The 12222-nt window shown below is 38.7% G+C and overlaps 1 protein-coding gene across 6 annotated transcripts in view; it reads right to left on the bottom strand.

Annotated features, from left to right (window-relative positions):
* The window catches only part of UBAC2 (UBA domain containing 2), a 171099-nt gene that overhangs the window by 56219 nt on the left and 102658 nt on the right, over nt 1-12222 (bottom strand). For 4 of the 6 annotated variants that reach the window (XM_086330420.1, XM_086330419.1, XM_086330417.1 and 1 more), the window contains 2 exons: nt 8637-8760; nt 5173-5220 (listed from right to left, as the gene is read on the bottom strand). In XM_086330420.1, coding sequence (XP_086186546.1) covers nt 5173-5220; nt 8637-8760 — 172 coding nt within the window. The remainder of the gene's footprint in view (nt 1-5172; nt 5221-8636; nt 8761-12222) is intronic. The other 2 variants (XM_086330421.1, XM_086330422.1) reach the window with 1 other exon arrangement.

Raw genomic sequence — 12222 nt, 5'->3', positions numbered from 1 at the left:
GATAAGCACTCAGTCTGGTGGTGGGATTGTAAATACTGTGTTAATTAGAAGACGGTGAAAGCACCCTCTACATATGGCTGCTTCCTAAGGATCCACTGTCTTCTACACGAGGTTCTTTCACAAGCCCAACCCACCTCACAGCTCTGACCACCCTTGACTTCCCTCTGCAGCTTCTGTCCTCATTTTCAATGAAATGCTAAAAAATCATCTCAATCCCTCAGGTTCAACTGAAAACCTTGGGCATCGGATGATGATCTGCCATGCTGTACCCTTCCTTTGGTGAGCTGGGAGAAGAAATCTGAGGGAAGAAAGAATAAGGAAGAAGAAAAGAAAGAGTGAAGAGCAGAGAAAGACGTGAAAAGGAGCAGAATCAACACCCATCCTCATTCACCTGGGAAACAGGTCAGGGCTCCAAAACTTTCTCCAAAGAAGTTCTGATTTCCACAGTGGATTCCGCTAGGTCCGTGAGCTTTTTTCCCTTAATGATTTATCATGGAAAGCCCATCAACATAAGGTTCTGTTTGGTGCTTTTTCTTTTACAGTTACCATCAGACGATGTTTTACTTTTTGTCTTTAAAACTCTTGTGGGGGGAAGAGAGACAGGTAAATTACTGCCCACAGATGTGCCATCTTGATTCCTTCAAGGCTGCTCAACTCTCTCCTTCCCCGCTTCTGTGACTTACAAACCCTAATAAGACGTCTATAATCTCACACCATCATGAAGTTTTTGTTTGAAAAGCTTTAAAGATTTACTCTTTAAAGATCTACACCCACTGCCTACAGAGAAGGTCCTAGGTCCACGTCCAAGGTCCTAATGAATCTGGTATGAATCTATGTTTCTAATCTTGTTACTGGGTAGGACAGATTTTCTTTCACACTACGGTGACTTGATTGTAAGATAATCAAAGTCTGACGTACTGTACAGAGCAGGTAACAAATGCAGGAAATGGCTAGACTGTGAAAGCGACAGGTCTCTTAGACAGGCCTGCCTCTTCACCTGCTCTCAAACAGCTTGAAAGAGGACCAAACGATGATGAAGACATGAATTATGAAAAGAGAAAACTTGGCAACAGCAGGCTCTTTCTATTTTAATCATTCCAGAATCAGCTCAGGCCTGAGACTTCAGCTTTTGAGACTTAGGGTACATCCCGGTGGTAATGACTCACTACTATGATTCAGAGGATGGCAGAAAATGAAGAAGTGCAGGGCTACAGACGGCCTGAAGGCTTTCTTCAGAACCATACAAAGAACTTAAAGTTCAATAAGTAACCAATGTTTTCTTTAAGGAAAAAAGTCTTATTAACATGTAACAAATGTAGTGGAACTGTGGAGTAGAGTGACTTCCTCCAAAGAAGGTCTCTCACAAAAGACATGAAGAAGAGAAAAAAAAAGACATGAAGAATAGTGAGACATGAGGTGGGAATAGGACTCAAGGAAGTGCAGACTAATATTTCTGAAGTACCCATTTAAATGGAAATATTTCACTTATGTACTATATCAATTATTATACAATTCTGCCAACTTTCAAGGAAACAGTCATATTTTTAGGCATTAACTATTGGTATTCAAAGCCAGAATGGTCGATGGAAAAACAATGTGATATTAAAATAGGTATCAATGTTACATGTGAGTAATATCAATCTTTATGCAAAACCAAATGCCCTTTATACTTTCTGGTCAGCAACTGGAATCCCCAAGGGATCACAAAACGGATCCTAGCTGTTCTGGGCAAATCAACTCGTTATTGCTGCTTGAAAGCTAAACACACTTCCCTAACCCCTCTCCAATCAGGAAAAATACTTAAGTCCTTGTTCTTTTCAGCGACATCACTCCCAACCTAGCAAAATACTGTACTAGTGGAATTCACCCTCCTTCTCCTCTTTTAATCAGTGGGATACTTTTAAGCTGGGTATTCAGAAACATTTCTAATCATGACAGGATGGGTGACACAAGGAGAGAGAAAAACTGGCCTAAAGCAAAATAAATCCACCCATAACTAAATAAAATAACCCAAAGCTGGCAGCTTTTCAGAAAAGCATGAGTAAAGGTTTTGGTTTCTATGACAGCAGATAACACATTACTTATGTTTATACAAATTCTCTTTATAAGAAAAAAAAAAGCTCTTTCTCTTAAAAACACAGATTGAAATAAAATTACTTCCTTACTACACACAGTATGTTAGGAGAACTACTGATTTCAGAGCTAAAAGGTGATCTTTTATCAACAGGTTTTCTAGTATTTCTCCAAAACACTGAATATTATCTGTGCATTTTTGGGGGGAGAGTAAAAATTTTATTTTATTTTTAGTATTTTAACATAAAAAACCCCAAAAAAACAAAAAAAGGAAGTTGCTTGATAAATATGGGGAGAGGAGGAGTCACGTTGAGCAAGAAGACATCTGGGACAAGTTGTGGCTTTATGAATCTCAGACCTCGATCCTATAATCAGTGGTGTGTGAACCAAACACTCAAAAACAACACCCTCCTTTATAATTATCCTTATCTAAAGTATACCATATTATATTAAATATTTCATAATAAAAGTGCGCTTCTCTGGAAAAAGTCAGAAACAAGATATTCATTAAATTCAAAACAAGCACTAACATCTATGATACAATGTGAAGGAAAACTGGGGTAATTATCACTGACACTAATCATTTTAAGTCAACACAATTAGTATCATCTAACTACAGTGGGATAATAATAAAGAACAAGGTTGATATGAAGATTTATCAGATTTGTGTAATGGCAGGAGGTCTGTAACCCTGGTTGAATTACTTACAATAAAGTGAAGATTGAATTGGCTCAGAGATATTTATTAATAATGGGACTATTCTAAGCTACATTCATCTGAAAATTATATTTCAAATATCGAGCAACTCAATTCACTCTTCTGAATGTTAATGTTAAAAATTTGTTAAACTTCTGATTCCTTTATGAAATTAAATCAGCCCCTTACCACCTGTTAAGCATGTGTACTAGAAAAGACTGACCACAACACACAAACTTTAGATTTTAAAAAGACTAGAAAGAGTTGAGAAATGCAACCTTCAATTCTAGAACACTGAATGTCACAAAATGAAACTTTCTGAGGTGGTATCAGGAACTTATTTGAAAACCAGGAGTCTGCAAACAGAATAAAGAAATAAAACGGGATGTCTTAAAACAAATGAGTCACATAGTGAGTTTATATTAAAGAATGGCTCAGACAATGACAGCAAATCAATCAACAGAAAACTAACACAATGAGATGTAATACAATAAGGTACTTGTCAAATTTTTGGATGTTTTAGGAAAAAAAGGACTGAAGATTATCACTGTAAAGAGAAAGAGAATGTATCACAAATGAAAGAGTAAATTCTCAGGCTGCTCTCATTATGAAAGCAATGAACTCTCAACTTACTGTCTTCAGGTTGGTTAAGAACCTGCCAGTCAAGCTGGCAGATCAAGTGGGGATGAGATTAGATGGGGCAGAGCCTGGCCACTGTGCCTCACACGAGCAGAATGACCCCAGGCTGTCCTTAAGTCACTACAAGTCTTAAGAACACCAGGTGGCTCAGATGGTTTGAAGACCTCACAATGGAGTTCAGCTCTGCAGTCCTGAAGCCAATCTGGGCATCGGTGGAAAGTGTTTTGGGAGAGGGAAACAAAGTGACTTCAGTCCTCAGAACTGTGGCTGGAAACTGCAAGGAGTGAAGGAATAAGTTGTATATGAAAAGAACAAACACAGGAGAGCGTAAAGGAAGGACAGAAGTGAGCCGGCTTAAAGTAATGACCCAGTGTCCCATCATACTATTCACCCAGGAAACAAGAGTGAGTAGTGATAACTTACGTAAAATGTCTGCAGTGGAATGCACGGTGGTGGTGGTGGGGGGGTGCTGGCTTAGTCGCTAAGTCGAATCCAACTTTTGTGACCCCATGGACTGTAGCCCACCAGGCTCCTCTGTCCATGGGATTCCACAGGCAAGAATACTGGAGTGCGTTGCCATGCCCTCCTCCAGGGAATCTTCCTGACCCAGGAATCGAACCCAGGTCTCCCACATTGCAGGCATATTCTTTACTGCCGAGCCACCAAGGAAGCCCAGTGGAATGCAAAGTTATGTCCAAATCCTTTCCCTTTGATGTTATACATATCCCTGTGAATCCAGTCTGTAACTTTCTTAGTCATTTCCAAGAAAGAAATTAAAATTATGTTCCACATATACTGCTGCTGCTGCTGCTAAGTCGCTTCAGTCATGTCCGACTCTGTGCAACCCCATAGACGGTAGCCCATCAGGCTCCCCCGTCCCTGGGATTCTCTAGGCAAGAACACTGGAGTGGATTGCCATTTCCTTCTCCAATGCGTCAAAGTGAGAAGTGAAAGTGAAGTCGCTCAGTTGTGTCCGACTCTTAGTGACCCCATAGACTGCAGCCCACCAGGCTCCTCCATCCATGGGATTTTCCAGGCAAGAGTGCTGGAGTGGGGTGCCATTGCCTTCTCCGTCCACATATACTAGTTATAAACATATTTTTTATAGAAATCTGGGAGTTCAAATTTAAGCCATGGATGAAAAATAAAGCTCAATTTCATGCTTTAGATTCCTTCTTGATACCTCATAGAGTTGAAGACGTATGTTAATTAAAATAAAACAAAACAATACAGAGCATGGGGATGGGGAAGATGATGCTTCTGTGTGGCACACAGATGAGACACCACCCAAACCCTTCAGCTAGCTCCCTCTTCCTTCTCCAGCCACGCACCCTGACAAATCTTGCATCAGTTCTCATCCACCTGACTTTCCGCTTAACCTTATTTTTCCCTTGCATGACCAAGTCTTTTTCCGAAAGAAACAAAATCTCTCTCCCTGCTTTTGGCAAATCCGACTTCTTCATTTTCTTTTTCTGCTGTTTTTGTCCTGCTATGACCTCGACTACTGCTAATGTAATTTTAAAATAACACAGACAAGAAACTCAGCTAAAACTTTCACTAAAATTACCTTGAAAACTGAGACAATCTGGCCTCTTTTGTCTCAATGATCCATGTAACTGGCTTTTTCATCACTAAGGAAGTGGCTTTGAGATGGAATCTGACACCTGAAGACAACTGAATATAACCCATAATCTCAATATGACATTTTCCCTCAAGTTTCTTCAGGAAAGAGGAGAGGTGGGGAGGGGGGGAAATCACACTTACAAGTCCACTTATGGCTACAATCCAGATGTAGGAACCAGAGGTGAAAAGCTATAAAAGAAAAAAAAGGCAACTAAAAATGAAATTCAACTGCCAGTCACAGCATATTTACTTTTACATAATTATAGTCATTACCATTTATGTTGTCTTAATTATATATATTCTTAATATAAACAAAAGGAAGATCACCAAATGCTCTGTTATATAAAGGTAAATAATATACCATTTTTCTTTTCTTTCCTCTTCCACCAAGACCTCACTCAGCTTTCCGATAGTCTAAAACAGATTGGGTGAAACCAGCCCACTCTTATGCAAAGAAAAATAAGTGAAATTCAAGCACATTCTTGTTTACAAATGGACATTAATTGGTTTACACAAAGTAAAATACTATATGGACAGAAATTATTAGCATTAACAACACGGAAAATATGTAGTCACCGCCAATGCTTAGTGTCAAGTAATGACATGTATTATAGTTCATATAATTCTCTTATTTCAATTTCTTATTATTGCTACTCTAGTTTTAGATGGAAGACGTCTGTCAGCATACAGGTCCTTGCCCAATGTTGCTCTGCTGATCCTCTCATTCCAGTCTGGCCCAGAAAGAGTGAACCAAGTAACAGGGCTCAGAGTTTATTAATGGCAAAAGTAGTTAGAAATGGGTCTCATGAAATCTCTGCCTTTTTCAAATCATTTACATCCAAGGATTGTGTTCAGGGGTTTTTTTTGTTTGTTTGTTTTTGTTTTTTATGTCATAAGACATCTCCCAAGTGTTTCTGCAAGAAAGAAAAATTCATAGCCTAGTAACAGGATAATATCGGGACAACTGGTAAAATTGGAATAAGACTGTATCAATGTTAATTTCCCAATTTTGTTAACTGAACAGCAGTTATGCAAGAGAATGACCTTATTTATAAGAAATACACTGAAATATAATATTAACACTGAAATACTTAGAGAATAAAATGAAGTCACACATGCAGATTAAAAAAAAAAGATTTGTATCTTAGTGTCTGTCCACAATTAGATCAGTAGATCACCAGATGGGGAGTTAAGCATTTCTGCTCGTAGAGAAAGAAGCAGTTCATCAGCGACATCAGTGCCAGATGAAAACCTCAAAGTTGCGCACTTTTATCAAGGACAGATAGAAAAAAAGATACACAGAAAGAAGACAGATACAAAGGTAACAGATGGCAAAGCACAGGTAAAAAGCAGTCTAACAAGCTGTGCTCTTGTGTTAGCTCATGGAGAAATGAGCAATGGCTGCAACTCTAATCCCTTGATTTAAAATTTAATCCTTTGATTGAGCGTGGATGCTTGTTCAGTGTGAATGACTTTGAAAACAACAAGAATGAGAATTACGTGGAAAATTATTTTTCTGTAGTCTTCTTCCAAAAGTACAGAGAAAAGTAATATTTCCACAGCACTTGCTGTGTGTTTTTTCTCACTGCTGGCCTCTCTGAGGGGCAAGTGCTGCATCTCAAGCTACATTTTATCCTCCATGGCCCCCAGCACTGGGCATTACATGACTGGCTCTTGAGCCCTGGGCACGTCAATGTCCCTTCACAAACGTCTTTGCTCTCCTGAGAATGACTAAAGTTATTCAATCACTCATCTAGCAAATGTCCCTGGTTTCAAGAAGTTGCTGAGTAACCGAGGCACAGAAACAAGTGTGAAGGTTCAGAGGGGAGGGAACAGAAGTCTGGGGAATAAAAGGTTCACACTCACGTCAAGGTGGGGGAAGGGTGGGAGTCAATACTGGATGGACAAGAAGAAACCCTGGATGCCATTCATGCTAAAGAGTTCAGATTTTATCAAGAGGCCCAGGGCATCTCCACCTCTACTTTCTGCATCAACTTCTACCCCACCAAAAAAAAAAAAAAAAAAAAGACAAAACAAAACCACTCACAATCTCAGAAAAACCAAAGGTGGCAGTCATACAGACATACATTATTAATATTAGGAACCAACTGACTTAGTTTCTTATTACCTGTTCTGATTACCCCCCAAAACCCACTGCTACAATCTCTACATCTTCAAATGATCATGTGAAATAGATATCATTGTTCCCACTTTACAGGTGGGCAAATGGGGGCTCAGAAAAAGTGATGGAAAAGGAAAGTAATTACCAGAGCAAGTACTTAAACCAATGTCCACTCGGCTCCAAAGACTTGCCACAGCGCTGCACTGAATCCCTGCTCTACATGGAATGAAGCAACGTCTTCTACCCTCAAAGCTGCTCTCTAACTAGAGCCAACATGAGGACCAGAGGCTTCCATGACCTGACCCAAGTATCAAGCTTGAGTATGCCATGTCAGAACTGGAACTTGGGTCTCTGCCCCTGGTCCAGGGGACTCTGCGACCACTGCATTCTGCCTTCTGTTGGAACATCTTAAAAAGAATTAAGCATGCCACTGAAAACCCTAGTAATAACAGTAAAACATGGAAATGGGCTCTTAGGTTATAAGAGTATTAGAGAGGACAAAGGGGAGTGTAAAGCTACGTAGGCTGAGAGATGAGGAATAAACATATTTCATGAAAAATGGTTGTAAAAGTGGTAAGGAAACACCCACCCCAGATGGGCCATTGATAACACGTGAGAGCAGACAAGAGAAGGTGGAGGAAATGCTAAAGGTTAAAAGGGGAGGGAGGAGGGCCCTGTACAGTGACACTGGCATCCGGTCTGATATGTGTGGGATAAGGAATGTTATGAGTATTGACGGATCAAAAGGCCAAGCTACATATGGTACCACAGGAAACAGCAGAATAAAAGTTTACATTAAAAGGTGTGAGAGTGAAAGAAAAGTGACAGGTGTAATGCTACAGGTAGAAAACTGAAAATCACACGTATCTTCTATTCCCGGGCCTGGAGCCTAGCAGACAGCAATCAATATTCACTGAATGTTGGTAAAGACGATCTTTTTCGATTCAAGTCAAATGGTAAGTCCACTAATGGCCATCGGGTAAAACCATTTAGTGAATGGCAACAGTGTAATCAAGCCTGCTGCGGCACAGGAGTCATGAGGCTGGCAAAGCGTATCTGGTTCCTGCTTTAGAGCTTTATTTGTGACTCTGTATTCAATGAATCAATTTTGGCAGTGGCTTTCCACGTTCCGCCTCTGGACTGTTCTCACGTTTCCGCTTCATACTGCGATTTTTGAAAAAGTACTTACACGCAATTGTACAACAAAATTAAAATATTTTCCACCAATACAAATTACAGTGAAAGCGCTTATCAGATTTCTAAAGGCTATGAAAGTATTCTAGTACATTATATACCTTGATGTTCTTGTTCTGTAACACTTCCTTTGAACGTTTGATACAGATCATGAAGCCAAACTTATGGGAAAAAAAAAACTTTGTTTTTCAAGGAGATCAAATGAGAAAAAGACCAAAAAAAAAAAAAAAAAAAAAAGAGAGAGACAGATCTGGTTAAAGAAATGTGAACAGAAAAATGTATACTGTACCTGTAGTCCCAATATATAAATCAGTGTCTTGTTTGTGATGGACAACGGGCCCAGAATATGTGCCACTTGGACTCTTGGGATGGAGCAGTAAAATGGTACAAAGAGAGCAAACACAGGTGCCAGGCTATGCAAACAAATAAAAAAAAAATCACTATGGTGTAATGCTCAATTTACAACACCAACGGCAAATGTATATCTGAAGTAACACTGCTTATCGTTTTATTTCAGTCTGAAAACATGATCTTAGATACACAAGTTGGTTTCTATATGTACAACATATCCAAAATAATTTGTACGTATATATAATATTTTATGAGAACTCTATCTGATCTTTGTTAACTCTCCCAAAGTGATTGCAAAGTAATGGTTTGGCATCTACTAATGAACTATCAGCACTGTGAGAAAATGTAAAGCTGATGCTACGTTTTCTTTTCATGAATGAATTGAAATCTGATGAAAGAAGTGAGACAAACCAAAATCAAGAAACGTTACAATTCATCATGGCAAAATGCAAAATCTTCATGTCAGACCTGTCCGATTACATTTCACTGTAGCACTTGACAAGGCTCGCGCTCTTGTCCTCCCTTTCTCAAATGTCTTCCTGATTTTGTCTTAAACCCTGCTTCTTGCTGGTTTACCCATGATTTCTTCCACCTCTCTTCTACCTTCTCCAGGGTTCCACTGAAGACGTTTCTCTTTGCTCTAGTCTCTCTCTGTATAAACCTAAGCCCTTTTACGCCTTCAACTAAAAAAAAATGAAGTGAGTCCCCAAGCTGTCTGACTGTCCCCTCACCTTGGCTATGAAATTCGATCTGATACCTTCAACTTGACATACTCAAAAGTCACAAACGTGTTTCTACATGAAGACGTGCTTCTCTTGAATCCATCTCCTAATACTGCCATCAGTATTTTCTTCCCCCACAGTTCTGATCATGTCACACCCCTGGTTAAAACCCTTCCTTCCACAGGCTCCCAGTATCCAAAGAGGAAATTTCAAACATCAGCATGAACTAGCAAACCCTGTGATTCTTTCTTACCAGTGTGGTTTCCTACGACCATCCCCTTCTCCCTTTTCCTGATCTGGCCCATCCCCTCTCACCCCCTCCCCGTCCAGATGCTCCCTGGGCACCTCAGCCTCTGCTGACTACTCACTGATGCAGGTTATTCTTTCAACACAAAAGTGTCACACTTTTCTGCTTAGGAAACTTACGCTTATGGTGCACAACAGAGCTCAGCTCCTCTCCCCAGTGATTTCTCCAACCCTCCTGGCGGTGAGCCGCTCTCCTTTGCCCTTGAAGCTACCCCAGTTTCACTGTTTGAGTGAATCAATGAATCAATCACCTGGGCACTGTGCGAGAGGCAGCAGGCCAGGTACAGGAGCTCCATCAACACCTCTAAGTAGGAAGCAGCCCCTAACCTCAAGGAATTAGCTCCAAGATTGCAGACACACATTCCTACCAGGGTAAGGCAGCAGACATGAGCGAGTCCTGTGGTTTGGACATACACGTAACACACATTCTTCATTAAACACTTGTTAATTTAATTAGTCTTTTACTTCCTCGTATTTTGGACGAGTGGCATCACACAAAGAAATTATTGCATCATAAGAAAAATGCAAGAACTACTTTTCACTTCCACAAAGAAATGTTCTCATTACCATTTCTGTGGAAACAACAGGTCCCTCTAGAACATTTGATAGAGAATATGTTATTAAAAAATCATCCACTGTCCTTTCTACTCTTAAACAAAACAAAAAGCCAACACATGTTGAAAATGAGGTAGATGGCAGCACTCTGAAACTTCTTCTATTGGTACTTGCTGAATAAATGAATTTCTCTTTAAAACGGTAAAACCATACAGCAGGATTTGTCTTTTGTTTTAAAAAGTCCCTTTTCTTGCTTTATTATTTTTAATGGGATTAAAGCATACAGTTTTATAGATACATTCAAACTATGGCCTATTGGTCTCTTGGTAATAATAAGAAAACCTATTTTGGTTGCACTTGAAGTGTCTGACTAAGGAACATGTCTTTAGGTACTCAATTTATAGAAGGTCTTCTGTTTACATTTAGCAATAAAATGTAAAGAGTGAAGGTATAACAAAATATCTGAAGCAGAGTTCTTACTTGAGGGTACATTTCAATGTAAACTAAGAAATATTGATAGGAATTTTAATGACCACAGTTCATATCTTACATACCAACAGAAGAAGTTTCAAAATTCCTTAGAAGTTATTCATCACTATGTAGTTTTAACTGATGACTAAATACTAAACTACACCTACCCAATATACAAAAGCACGTATTTCAGACCATGGTGTGGTACAGGCTGCCCTGTAGAAAATTTCCACTGCTATTTCTATACACACTGAGTGTTATTAGTCACTGACCAGTCTTTCTCTTTTCCTTATTTTACAACAACATTTGTTCTTTATACTGTCAACAGTAACTCAGCTTGACCTTTTCATATTGAGAACAGCTAACTTCTGGAAGCCCTATGTGGTTTAAGCATACAGGGCTGAAGTACAGAAAGGAATACACAATATAAAGGATTCATTCACTAATGTCACTAACATTTGTTGAGTATCTCCTATATACTCACAACTATGCTTGACAGAACAAATAAAATAGAAGCACTCAGGTCAGGTCACAAATGTCCATCCTATATTTTCTATGGAAAAAGGACAGTGACTCCACTTTTACAGTACAACTAAAGAAATCCTGGTAACTTTCAACAATAAAAATAAGGCTTGTGACCTCATGAAACTATCTGATAGTAAATATCAACAGCATCTCAAAGGACAATTACCCTGTCACCTCTTCTTTATACATATGACTACTCTAATACCAAAAAGAGGGGAAATCCAGTTTGCTAGAACATTTATTTTACCTAGATAAGTTCATAAAATAAAAATGCTTTACTTAACAAAAATTATTTTGAAAATTAAAAGACAAAAACCCCACCAGGATGGCTTTTCAACAAATTGAAAAACTTCTCAATAGTGTCTTCTTCAAGGCTTCTTCGATCCAATTTTTTTTCTTTTTTTCCCTTCTTTTTTACTTTTTAAATTATGAAGCATGATAACATATTTACAGGAGATTTGGAAAATACAGAACAAAGTTACATATAGTTTTACTATATATTGCAATTATTTTGTAAGTAGAAAAATTAAGATTTTTGGTTGTAGTTTAAACATCAAACTGTCAAAAATTAATAGAATGAATAGACAGAAAAGTAGAAGGATACAGCAGATCTGAAAAGCACTATGAACAACTCAACATAATTAAGATCTATACAAATTTCACACAACAACAGGATACAAATTCTATTCAAGTTCCCACAGACTATAAACCAGGAGACAATGGAACATATCCAGGGGCATTAAACAAGGTTCAAAAATGTCATGGTATAAAGGAGTATTCAAACCAAGTTTTAAAGGAACTAGTTCTGTAAAAGTTTACCACACTGACCAATCAAATCATAAAATCTCTGTATTTCCCCCTCAGAGAATTTTTATACTAGGAGTTACCTTGGTGATCATTTAGTTCAGTACTTTTATTTTACATAGTGGCATGGAGTCCCAAAGA

The sequence above is a fragment of the Bos grunniens genome, chromosome 12 (genome assembly GCF_055505025.1).
Source record: "Bos grunniens cultivar Pamir isolate PY7600 chromosome 12, Bosgru_T2T1.0, whole genome shotgun sequence".
Lineage (NCBI taxonomy): Eukaryota > Metazoa > Chordata > Mammalia > Artiodactyla > Bovidae > Bos > Bos grunniens.
Note: the sequence above shows the minus strand (reverse complement) of the source record. Positions and strands in the feature narration are given on the sequence as shown.